The 12,614-nt window shown below is 47.7% G+C and overlaps 1 protein-coding gene across 3 annotated transcripts in view; it reads right to left on the bottom strand.

Annotated features, from left to right (window-relative positions):
• DCX (doublecortin) overlaps nt 1-12,614 on the bottom strand; it is a 186,198-nt gene that overhangs the window by 14,222 nt on the left and 159,362 nt on the right. For 2 of the 3 annotated variants that reach the window (XM_073641135.1, XM_073641136.1), the window contains exon 6: nt 1,410-1,507. In XM_073641135.1, coding sequence (XP_073497236.1) covers nt 1,410-1,507 — 98 coding nt within the window. The remainder of the gene's footprint in view (nt 1-1,409; nt 1,508-12,614) is intronic. The other variant, XM_073641137.1, reaches the window with a different exon arrangement.

Consider the following 12,614-nt stretch of genomic DNA (forward strand, 5'->3'; position numbering starts at 1 on the left):
CCGTAATTCCAATTTAAACGTGGTCCATGTTTTTTGTTATATACAGATTAGGAAAGGTTTTCTCCCCATCCAGATATCCGCTAGTATTGTGTGTGTGAGTTCTATATAATTACACTTAATTGGTTCTAAGTGTAATATCCAATGTGACTAAGTGATTGTTCTCTAAATATAATTTTAGTGATTCATTTTCTAAAAGAAAAAATTTGCATCACTGTTGAGGAACGTTAAATAAAAAATTTTTCTGTAGGTAAATTTTCAGCCTCCTAATTGTTAACAATTCTGTGTATGAAGGCAGGTAGAAGAATTTTTTTTTTATCGTTCTACAGAAAAAAATCACAATGTGCATTTCCCCCTGGTAATCCTGAAGTTGCTATCTTCCTAAATAGTAAATAATAATATTTCTCCTTGATCAGATATATATTCCTGACAAATATTCTCTTTAAAAAGGTATTCAGGTTGGAAGATGTTATCTGAGAATACCAGCATCCAGCTGTCTCCATTAGCTTGGCTGGTTGTCAAAAAAAGGGGGGGACCCCATGCCGTTTTTTAAATTATTTATTTGAATAATTAAAAAAAATGTCGTGGGACCCCTCTATTTTTGATAACCAACCAAAATAACTTGGGGCTGCAGTTCAGGCCCCCCCATTAATTTGAATGGGGTTCGAGTTCGGGTATCATTTTGGTACCCGAACCAAACATTTTTTTAATGTTCAGCCGAACCCGACGGACCCACGGGTCCGCCCATCACTAGTTATCACCTATCCATGTCTACAGGTTAGGTGATGACTTCTAGATTGTCGGGGGTCCAACCACTGGGATCCCTACTGATTGCCAGAACGGCGCACATTTATCCCTGTTAAAATGAAGCAACAATTCTCATGCTTGACTACAGCTCCATTCATTCTTTATAGGGCTTCTGAAGTTGTGTTCTGGCAATTATAGGGGTATGGAGGAGGATTTCAGCGACGGATCCCCATCGATCAGTTGAAAAAAATGTAAACCGAACTTATAGGGAATATGGCACAAGATTTCATAGTACAACTGACATACATTATTAGATAGATCTATTGCAGCTGATGATGCTGATGTACTTACGCCAGTCTCCATCCACCTAGCTTGACAATTGCAGATTGTTCTGGGCAATGTGAGATTTTAGCAGCAGTGAGGAGGTACACTGTAGTGCAGTCAGTCATGCTAGATGGGTAGAGATCGAGTGCAAATTCTGAAAAAGGATTATACAGCCATTCTGATTTCAATTATAAAAGTAAGTGCACCAGCGTCATCAGGTCTAAGAGATTGGTTTAATAATGTATGAGTTCGTATTGGGATATTTAATGACCGATTCACTTTAATGATGTAAACAAGAAATCATTTGCCTTATTAGGGATACAATCGGAGAAGAAACATAATACCTTGTGCTTGCGAAGACTTCCAGGACTGGTTGGGGTAGAGATTGGAGATTGCTTTGATTTAGGTGTGGATAATTGACTGCTTGAAGTTCCATTAGCTGTTAAAAAAGAAACACAAATTTATATTCTGAGTAGGCCCTGGTTATGGCCATGCCATAGAAACTCAGTAGCAGCCCACAATTGTGTTATGGTGGAGGAGGCGATGGATAATATCCCCCTTGGACCAACCACTTATATACCTTGGTTGCTACAGACTGATGTATCTAAAGGGTTAAATTGCTTGATTAAAGTAATTTCCAGTCCCTGTTTCTGCGGCAGTGTAATGTAGCCCCTGTCCTGCTGCTGATCTCACAGGTTCACGGACAGCAACTGCGAGATCATCACAGCAAAGCTGTCCATCCTGGAACAGAAGCAGACAGCTCCCCATGGTGCAAATTTTGGCCTTTAGTGGGCCTGAACATGGTGCTGACCTAAGAGTTCAGTAACACTGACTGGCGGAGTTGCGGCCAGGTTCTGGTGGAGTTGCGGCCAGGTTCTGGCAGAGTTGCGGCCAGGTTCTGGCAGAGTTGCGGCCAGGTTCTGGTGGAGTGGCGGCTGCAATGGGTTGTTCCACAGAGCCCTAACACCACAACATGTCATACAATCACATTACAAATCCGTAGAATAATGCAATGGGGCACACAGTTGCATCTTAATTAAAGGGAAATCTAAAACATGGGGCCTCAAATGATAAACGGTCTTAAAGGAGAACACACAACGAAATGTATTCAAGAATATTCTTTCTCTATGGCACTAGCAGACTTTACTGCTATATGTAATATAGAAATCATTTTATCACTCTGTACCTGTCAAGTCTTTTGTAATCAGCGCACAGAAGCCACAAAAATTTGTCAGGATTTAGGAAGGGCTAACATTTTACTGCAAAGTTTGTGAAGCCTGAGTAAACTCTACTTTCAGAACAAGTCTTACTTTAAGGATCTTTTGCCCTCTGGCATTTGTCACAGGAAATATTTCAAATGTTGATATTCACCATCTATATATTCTCTAGTGCTTTATATTTCACGGTATGTCAAATCTTACAGCAAAACTAAACATATAACGTACCTTGGTATTTACAGAATTGGCTTACTTTGCCCAGGCCTGCTGGAGGCCAGATCTTAGCAACATCACCATACCCTTGACAAGTACAGAACGAGACAGGATGAAAGATACACAGAGGGCAGAAGGAATATGTTTTTTCTACCTTTCTGCTAAATGCAGTATATCTCCAAGATTAACTAGACAGCTGCTGACATTTAAATAAAAGGTAAAAAAATCCAACTCAATAAAAACGTGGTTGAATTGTCCAAAATACAGAAGGTAAATATATAGTTAGGTCTAGAAATATTGGGACTGTTTACCAAAACATATTTAAGATACACTTATATAATCAATATGGGCTTAAAGTGCAGATTCTCAGCTTTAATTAGAGGGTATTCACATCCTAATTGGAGTAATGGTTTAGGAATTACACCTCTTTAATATGTAGCTGCCTATTTTTCAAGAGACCAAAGGTAATTGGACTATTATCTCAAAGACTCTTTAATGGGTTGCATGGTCTTTCCTATCGTTAATCCATCATCAATTAAGCAGGTAAAAGGTCTGGAACTCATTGCAGGTGTGCCATTTGCTTTTGAAAGCTGTTGCTGTGAACCCACAATATGCTGTCAAAGGAGCTCTCAGTGGAAGTGAAACATACCATCATTAGGCTGAAAGAAAAAGAAGAAATCCATCAGAGAGCAGAAATGTTAGGAGTGGCCAAATCAACAGTTTGGTACATTCTGCAAAAAAGAGCGCACTGGTGAGCTTGGGAACACAAAAATGCCTGGATGTCCAAAGAAGACAATAGTAGATCATCGCAGAATCCTTTCCATTGTAAAGAAAAACCCCTTCACAACATCCACCCAAGTGAAGAACACTCTCCAGGAAGTAGGTGTTTTAGTATCTAAGTACACCATAAAGAGAAGAATTAATGACAGAAAATACAGAGGGTTCACCAAAAGGTGCATACCATTAATCAAGCTTAAAAATAGAAAGGGCCAGATTAATCTTTGCCAAACAACATCTAAAGAAGCCAGCCTAGTTTTGGAAAAGTATTCTTTAAACAGAGTAAACTAATATCAACCTGTACCAGAATAATGGGGAGAAGAAAGTATGGGGAAGACTTGGAACGGCTCATGATCCAAAGCACACCACATCCTCTGTAAAACATGGTGGAGGCAGTGTGATGCCATGGGCATGCATGGCTTCCAGTGGCATTGATCAATAGTGTTTAGTGATGTTGTGAAGACAGAAGCAGTCGGATGAGTTCTGAAGTGTACAGGTTGATACTTTCTGCTTAGATTCAACCAAATACAGCAAGGTTGATTGGACAGCGCTTCACAGTACAGATGGACAATGACCCAAAACATACTGTCTCCCAACTTTTGGTTGGCCCACAGATTTCGCATCTCCAGCCAGTATAGTCTGTAGTCACAGTCCACACTCCTCCATACGACAGATAAAACGATAGAAGCACCGGTATCCAGTAGCAATAGTCCTTAAGAAAATTTAAATTCAAACGACAGATCCCACAACTGTAGCACATTTATCCAGCCCAGCCGGTAACTGATCTCCAAAACTCCATAGGCCATTAATCCATTCATGGTTCCAGGATCTCAGCCTAGATCCTATCCCTTCGATGCCAGTCCACCAATTCCTGACTAAATATGTGGCTTCTTTTCTCCCTGAGTGGGCAGAAGTGTTCACATTCCCCACCTTAAATATTTGCTTTTAGCTGAAAGAATGAAGGGTATTCCAGCAGCCCATCACTGGCTTGAGGCTCATGAGATACTAAGAAGATTAAAGCAGTGATGGCTTTCCTTAATTACCAATCTTGGGTCTGGTCTTATGTATGCAAGATCCAGCTTGCATGTCTTCCTCTGCTTACTGTAGCTGAATGGAAGCATGATTCCTGAGGCTGAACTGACAAGCTAACAAATCACTAATAAAACATAACAAGTAAATCACTAATAAAACACAATAATAAGATCGACGGAACCGAGCTTGTTCTGGAAAAAGTCTGCATCCCTTAGAGCCGTGGACTTTGCTCTATGTGCATTGGTTCAATAGTCAAACAAGGCCAGCTCATCATATTATGCAAATGAGCTGTTAAGATCTATGGGCGGGACATAGATCTCCCTGAGAATCTGCCTCCTGGGCTTATTTTAAATGAAAGGGGACGTTGCCAGTGTGAGACATGTAGATCAGAAGAGCAGACTGTCAGTCATTACATGTCTCACAGTGGTAATACCCTCTTTCATTTAATATAGCCACTGGAGACAGATTCTCAGGGAGATCTATGTACGACCCATAGATCTTAACAGCTCATTAAGATATTAAAAAAAATGTAGATTTCTCTGGAATAAGACATCAGATCGCAGATATGAAGGTATCTGATGTATACTGAACTTCAAAATGCAATTTTGATCTGCTTGAGTATAACTTTGGTTTCACAGTGAGATTAACTATCTTTTAAGGGGTTATGTAGTCATATAAATGGTTTGGTTGGGTAGAAGTTTCTGACAAGTTCCCTATAAGTTTAAATATTTCTGAATAATTTTCTGTATTCAATTCTAACTGGCCCTGAGCTATAGAGGGAGTCTGTCAGCCCAAACTAACGGTATAAACTAAGCACATAGCTTTGTAGGGGATATAGCTATTATAAAAATCACATCTTTAGGGTAGGGATAATGTGTCGCACAAGACTGAAATCGCAATATCGCATTGAGACATCGTTCCTAGTAACTAGCTATGGTGTTACATTGCGACTTGTGACCTACCATGATTGCAATATGTGTTATCCGAGCAGGCTCGGCTGTTATCTGAGTACTTTAGGCGTGCCCGGATAATATGTTTGAGTCCTTGCGCCTGCATGTTTTGCGGCTGTTAAACTCTGAACAAACTTTGATCATAGTCTGATCAGAATAATGATTCCGATTTTCTTGTACACAAAAAAACTGATGTCTGAATAAGGCCTAAAGGAAATTACGCATGATTTTCTAATTATTTTAAAAATATAAATCTGAAAATTGAAACATGCATTTGTATTGAGGGCCCTGTAGTCCGATACCCCTAAAGAAAATCCTGATTGACCAATTGCCTCCTGAAGTCAAATAATTTGCAAATTGAGTCCACTGGTGTGTAATTTATTCTTAGTATAACTACAGCTGTTCTGTGAAGGCCTTAGAGGTTTGTTTGAGAACATTGTGGATCAAACAGCATCATAAAACCCAAGGAACACACCAGACAGGTCAAGGATAAAGTTTTGGAGAAGACAAAAGCAGGGTTAGGCTATAAAAAAAAAAAAACACACGCTCTGAACATCTCATGGAGCACTGTTCAATTCATCATCCAAAAATGGAAAGAGTAAGGCACAGCTGCAAACCTACCAATACATGGCCGTCCACCTAAATTGACATCTCAGGTAAGGAAAGCACTAATTAGAGAGGCAGCCAAAAAAAACATGGCTCCCTGGAGGAGCTGCAGAGATCCACTGCTCAGGTGGGAGAATCTGTCCACAGGACAACTGACGCGCCCCCTGGGCCATATTCTTTAGGGGAATATCCGGAGCCGGATCAGATGGGAGTTGTAGTCTTCCGAGTGGCTGTGACCCGGTCCGTGCCCAGGGTGTCAAGCTCAGAGTATGTGGCAGTCCTACAGATGTTATGAAGTTCTTAATGTCGACTACGCCACCCGTTGTATTGCGGTCACTATGGCCGCCGCTGCAGCAGGGTCCGCTGAGGCTGATGGTGTTGGTGCAGCTTTTGGTAGTATAACCCCCAACGGGTGGGGTATAGCCTCAGGGGGTCAGGTGCAGAGGATGGGGGTTGTGGTGGTGCAGCATAGATGTTAAATGAAGACAGAGTCGGGTTGTGCAGTTTAGGGTATTTACTCACTGCTGATGTTCCGGTCACTCTAGCTTCAAGTGACCACCCGAGCCGTGCTGCGTCCACCAGGTCCTGGATTCAGCCAACCCCCAAGCAAGTCCGGAGCGTGACCCTGAGCTCTCCTTCTGTCCTTTCCTCTGGCCGTCCCCACTAGTGATCCACCTAGGTCCAGCTCCCTCGGGCCTTCTGTTGGGAGACCCTTGGCCTTGGGTTCCCTGACCCTCCACGTGGTTTGCCTTCGGGGTGGATGTGGTGGGTGGCCGTGACAGACGCTGCCCACGGCCTCCGGTCTCTGGCTAGGGTGTGCTTTTGCCCCCACCAGTTTGGGATCCGGTACCCTATTGCCGACTCTTCACCCGGGGATTGAATTTGGGTTCTCAGAGTCCTTTCTTTGTCCCCTCTAGGTCTTTCCTTCTCTGCTCCACTCTCTCTCTCTGCAGGCTCATCTGGACCTCTGCTTCCTACTGACTCTGACAGACTGACCCTGTTCTAAGATGGTGCCCACCTTATATACACCCTCTATGTGTGAGCTCAGGTGACCAGCACCCAATGAGCTCCTATCTTTACCCAGGCTGCTCCCCCTATCTGCCCCTACACTACTTGGGATGTACCACCCCCCTCCCACTCCAGCCAGGAACAGACTCGGTCGTACCTGCACATTTCTAAGTGGGAGTACCGTTGGTCTGCTCCTCGGAAATGGGATGTGTGTAGTGCATGCAGCCTACCGAGCTCAGTTCCACACTCCATCCTTACCCGGGAGTGGAATATCACACCTCTGGGTTGAGGTGCAATACCCCTGTAGCAGCCGAATCCTCAGGGTGCTACACAACTATTGTCATATACTCCCCAAATCTGGACTTTATGGAGAAGTGACAAGAAGAAAGACATTTTTGAAAGCAAGCCATAAGAAGTCCCGTTTGCAATTTTCAAAAAGCCATTTAGGGGACACAGAATGTGGAAGAAGGTGCTCTGGTCAGATGAGACCAAAGTAGAACTTTTAGGGCTAAATGCAAAACACTATGTGCGACAAAAAACTAACACTGCACATCACCCTGAAAACACCATCCCACCATCAATCATGGTGGTGGTTGCAGCATCATGCTGTGGGGAGGCTTTTCTTCAGCAGGGACAAGGAAGCAGGTCAGAGTTGATGGGAAGATGGATGGAGGGAAATACAGGGCAATCCTGGAGGAAAACCAGAAATCACATACAATTCCAATAAATTTGTAACGGGTCCTTGTAAGGAAGCGGGTGGCTCCCAGGGAAGATGGGCAAGTAGTCACGGCAAGTGACAGGGACAGACTCTGGGTAGAAGGGCAGGCAGTCACGGCAAGTGACAGGGACAGTCTCTGGGTAGAAGGGCAGGTAGTCACGGTAAGTGACAGGGACAGTCTCTGGGTAGAAGGGCAGGTAGTCACGGCAAGTGACAGGGACAGTCTCTGGGTAGAGGGAAAGCAGGCAGGTGGCTGGTGAGCGCTCCCAGGTGAGCGGGCGAGAGTCTCTGGACAGGCAGGTGGTCACGGCAAGTGACGGCAGAACCTCCAGGTAGACTAGCAGACAGGTAGCAGGTGGACGCTCCCAGGTGAGCGGGCAAGAGTCTCTGGACAGGCAGGTGGTCACGGCAAGTGACGGCAGAGCCTCCAGGTAGGCTAGCAGGCAGGTAGCAGGTGAGCGCTCCCAGGTGAGCGGGCAAGAGTCTCTGGACAGGCAGGTGGTCACGGCAAGTGACGGCAGAGCCTCCAGGTAGGCTAGCAGGCAGGTAGCAGGTGAGCGCTCCCAGGTGAGCGAGCAGGCTGGTCCATAGACAGACTGACAGATGTCGGAAGGCAGACCGTCGGACCGCAGGCATGCAAGCAGGTAAGCGGATATCAGGCAGGTATCAAGCAGGAATCTGGCAGGTGTCTGGCAGGTAACAGGCAGGAATCTGGCAGTTGACTGACAGGTAACAAGCAGGATTCTGGCAGGTGACTGGCAGGTAACTGGTAACGGGACCTGAGGGCTGAAGCAGAGTGAAGGCTTTGCAACAACATTGCTCGGGCACCTCCATTTTGGAGGAGGTGCCTTATATATGGAGAGGTTCTCCGGCCATTGGCCGGGGACTCCTTAGGACGGCGCGCGCGGCCCCTTTAAGAGAGGCCGGGAAGCAGCGCGCGCTGCCAGCAGAGCGGGAGGAAGCCGCCGGGCACGGAGCGGAGAGGTGAGGGGTACGGCGTCCCTGCCTAGCAGGGGGCAGGGACGCCGACGCTACTGTACCCCCCCCTTTAGGCCCCCCTTTTTTAGGCCAGAGAGAAATTTAGCTAGGATGAGAGGGGCATGGATGTTCTCCCGGGGCTCCCATGTTCTCTCCTTAGGACCAAACCCCTTCCAATCTACCAAAAAAAGGTCTTTCCTCTTACCCTCTTAGTGGCCAGAATACTCTCTACCTCAAAGACGTCTTCAGCGGAAACCGGAGCAGGAGGAGTACCTGGATTGTTGGAAAAAGAGTTAAAGACAACGGGTTTGAGGAGAGATATGTGGAAGGAGTTGGGAATCCGTAAGGTGGCCGGGAGTTTTAATTTGTAGACCACTGGATTAATTTGCCTGAGGATTTCGAAAGGACCGATGAAGCGAGGACCTAACTTGTAGGAGGGTATCTTGAGCCGTACATGTTTGGAAGAGAGCCAAACCTTGTCTCCCAGATGGAATTGAGGCGGATCCAGACGTCTCTTATCAGCATATCGCTTCATCCGCTCGGAGGACTGAAGAAGTGCAGACCTAGTACTCTCCCAAATGGTAGAAAACTCGCTGACAAGAGACTGCGCGGCAGGGTTGTCCACAGAGGCGGAGACGGGAAACGGAATCCGGGGGTGCTGGCCATAGACAATAAAGAACGGGGACTTGGAAGAGGATTCGCTCTCGTGGTTATTATAAGAGAACTCGGCCCAAGGAAGGAGGTCCACCCAATCAGAATGGTGAGCATTAACAAAGTGCCGGAGATAGCTGGTAAGGATCTGATTGATCCGCTCCACTTGACCATTGGACTGAGGGTGGTAAGCGGAGGAGAAGTCCAGGGTGACGTCCAGCAGTTTACATGTGGCTCTCCAGAAGCGTGAGGTAAACTGAACCCCTCGATCCGACACGATGTGGAGGGGTAGGCCATGGAGACGGAAGATATGGCGAATAAAGTCCTTAGCCAGCTCAGGTGCAGACGGAAGACCAGGCAGGGGAATGAAGTGGGCCATTTTAGAGAAGCGGTCCGCGACCACCCAAATGACAGTACACCCGGCAGAGACAGGAAGATCGGTAATGAAGTCCATAGCGATGTGTTGCCACGGGGCAACAGGTATGGGAAGCGGCAGGAGATGACCAGCTGGTAAGTGTCTGGGAACTTTGTTGCAGCCACAAGATGAACAGGCAGAGACGAAGTCTACCACATCCTTACGCAGGGTAGACCACCAGTAATGCCGGGAAATGAGTAGGAAGGTCTTCTTTTGGCCGGCATGGCCAGCTAGTTTAGAAGAATGACCCCAGTGAAGAACCCTCTCACGGTCTGGAGGCGCCACGAACGTCTTGCCGGGTGGAAGACGAGTCAAATCCAAGGGGGCCACATTCATCACCTTGGAGGGGTCGACAAGGTGCATAGGCTCCTCCTCTTGATCGGAGGACAGGAAGGATCGGGACAAGGCATCAGCTTTGACATTTTTGTCCGCCGGGCGGAAATGAAGGATGAAATCGAAGCGGGCAAAAAACAAAGACCACCGGGCCTGACGTGGATTAAGTCTCTGGGCATTTTGGAGATATGCCAGGTTCTTGTGATCCGTGTAGATGATCACCGGGTATAGAGCCCCTTCAAGCAGGTAATGCCATTCCTCCAGCGCCAATCTAACGGCAAGCAGTTCTCGGTCTCCTATGGAGTAATTGCGCTCAGAGGAGGAGAAGATTTTAGAGAAAAAGCCGCAGGTTACCATTCTCCCGGAGGAAGACTTTTGGGTGAGCACCGCTCCGGCTCCAGAGGAGGAGGCATCAACCTCCAGGTAGAACTGTTTGTTGCAGTCCGGACGGTGCAACACAGGGTCAGAGGAGAAGGCTTGTTTCAGGGAAAGGAAGGCCTCCTCAGCTTCAGATGACCATACCTTGGGATTTGCTCCCTTACGGGTGAGCGCAGATATGGGAGCAGTCCGTGACGAGAAGTGAGGAATGAAGAGACGATCGTAATTAGCGAAGCCCAGGAATCGCTGTATCGCCTTCAAGCCCTCCGGACGGGGCCACTTTAGGACAGCAGAGAGCTTCTTGGGATCCATTCGCAAGCCTGTCTGGGAGATAACATAGCCCAGGAAAGGAAGAGAGGTCTGCTCAAAAAGGCACTTCACGTATTTAGCATAGAGGTGGTTCTGCCTGAGCCTAAGCAGGACCTGACGAACATCCCTCCGGTGTGTGGGAAGATCCGGAGAGAAGACCAAGATGTCGTCCAGGTATACCACCACGCAGGAGTAAAGAAGGTCACGGAAGATGTCGTTGACCAGTTCTTGGAAGATGGCGGGAGCATTGCAGAGACCAAAGGGCATCACACGGTACTCATAGTGTCCGTCCTGGGTATTAAATGCTGTTTTCCACTCGTCTCCCTGACGGATACGGACCAGGTTATATGCTCCGCGTAGATCCAGCTTGGAGAAGATCCTGGCACCTTTAAGACGATCAAATAACTCAGAGATGAGCGGAAGGGGGTATTTATTTTTAACCGTGATCTGATTGAGTCCTCTATAGTCAATACAGGGGCGAAGCGAGCCATCTTTTTTTTTGACAAAGAAGAATCCGGCTCCAGCCGGGGAAGTAGACTTCCGGATGAATCCCCTGGCCAGATTCTCCTCTATGTACTCAGACATGGCCCGGGTTTCTGCCGCAGACAACGGATAAATACGCCTACGGGGTGGAGTGGCACCGGGTACCAGGTCGATCGGGCAGTCATATGGCCTATGAGGAGGCAATGTCTCATCTTCCTTCTTACCGAAGACGTCAGCATAGGGCCAGTAAGGAGCCGGAAGACCGGGTAAATTAGCTGGGATAGGTGGAGGACGAACTGGACGAACCGGAACCAGGCAGGTCTTATGGCAGGCCGGCCCCCACCGGAGTACTTCACCGGAATGCCAGTTCAACAAGGGTTCATGTGTCTGGAGCCAAGGTAGACCTAGCAATAGGGAGTGGGAGAGTCCGGACAACACATGGAAGGTGATTACCTCAGAGTGCAGCATTCCCACCTGCAGGGTTATGGGTTCCGTGACGAGCAGGATGGTCACCGGAAGGAGTCTTCCATCCACGGAGGCGACTGACAAAGGTTCAGCCAGAGACTTGGTGGGAATACGGTATTTCTGAACCAGGGACTGAGAGATGAGGTTTCCAGTGGATCCAGAGTCCAGGTGGGCGAGTTCAAAGTGACGGTTCTCTCCCCAGGAGATAGATACAGACAAAGTCAGGGCTGGAGAGGACTTATTTTTGTCTAGGGCGACCTCTCCGAGCGGTCCTAGACACTGGAGTTTCCCGGCCTCTCCAGGCAGGAACGAATCAGGTGCTCCTTACTGCCACAATAGAAGCAGCTCCCCTCGGCTCGGCGTGACTCTTGGCGAGATTTGACCAACTTGGTCTGGTCGATCTGCATGGACTCGGGTGAGTGCGCCCGGGGAGTGACAGAAGAGGAGACAGGTTTCTGGAAAGTAGGAGCTAGGCGGGGAAACCTTCTCTCACGGGTGGTCTCTTTAGTACGTTCTTGAAACCGGATGTCAATCCGGGTAGCCAGAGACACCAGGTCATTCAGGGTGGTAGGAATGTCCCGACCGGCGAGCTCATCTTTAATCCGACCGGAAAGACCCTCCCAGAAGACGGACACCAGGGCCTCATTATCCCAGGCAAGCTCAGAAGCAATGGTGCGGAACCGTATGGCATATTGGCCCACGGTGAGACTCCCTTGGCGGAGACGTAGCAAAGAGGAGGCAGATAAGGTCTTTCGTCCCGGTTCATCGAAGACCCGTCGGAAAGCAGTGAGGAAAGAAGACAGGTCGGACACCAGGGGATCCCCTCTCTCCCACAGAGGGTTAAGCCATGCCAGTGCCTCCCCAGTGAGATGGGACATGATGAATGCCACTTTGGCTCGGTCGGAGATAAACTGGTGGGCCAGGAGTTCAAAGTGCAGGGTGCACTGGTTTATGAAGCCCCGAGCTTGAGCGGGGTCGCCTCCGAAGCGAGGAGGTGCAGAAAGCCGGGGACC

The sequence above is a fragment of the Phyllobates terribilis genome, unplaced genomic scaffold (assembly GCF_046119375.1).
Source record: "Phyllobates terribilis strain yellow unplaced genomic scaffold, ASM4611937v1 Scaffold_7__3_contigs__length_470593459, whole genome shotgun sequence".
NCBI classification, from domain to species: domain Eukaryota; kingdom Metazoa; phylum Chordata; class Amphibia; order Anura; family Dendrobatidae; genus Phyllobates; species Phyllobates terribilis.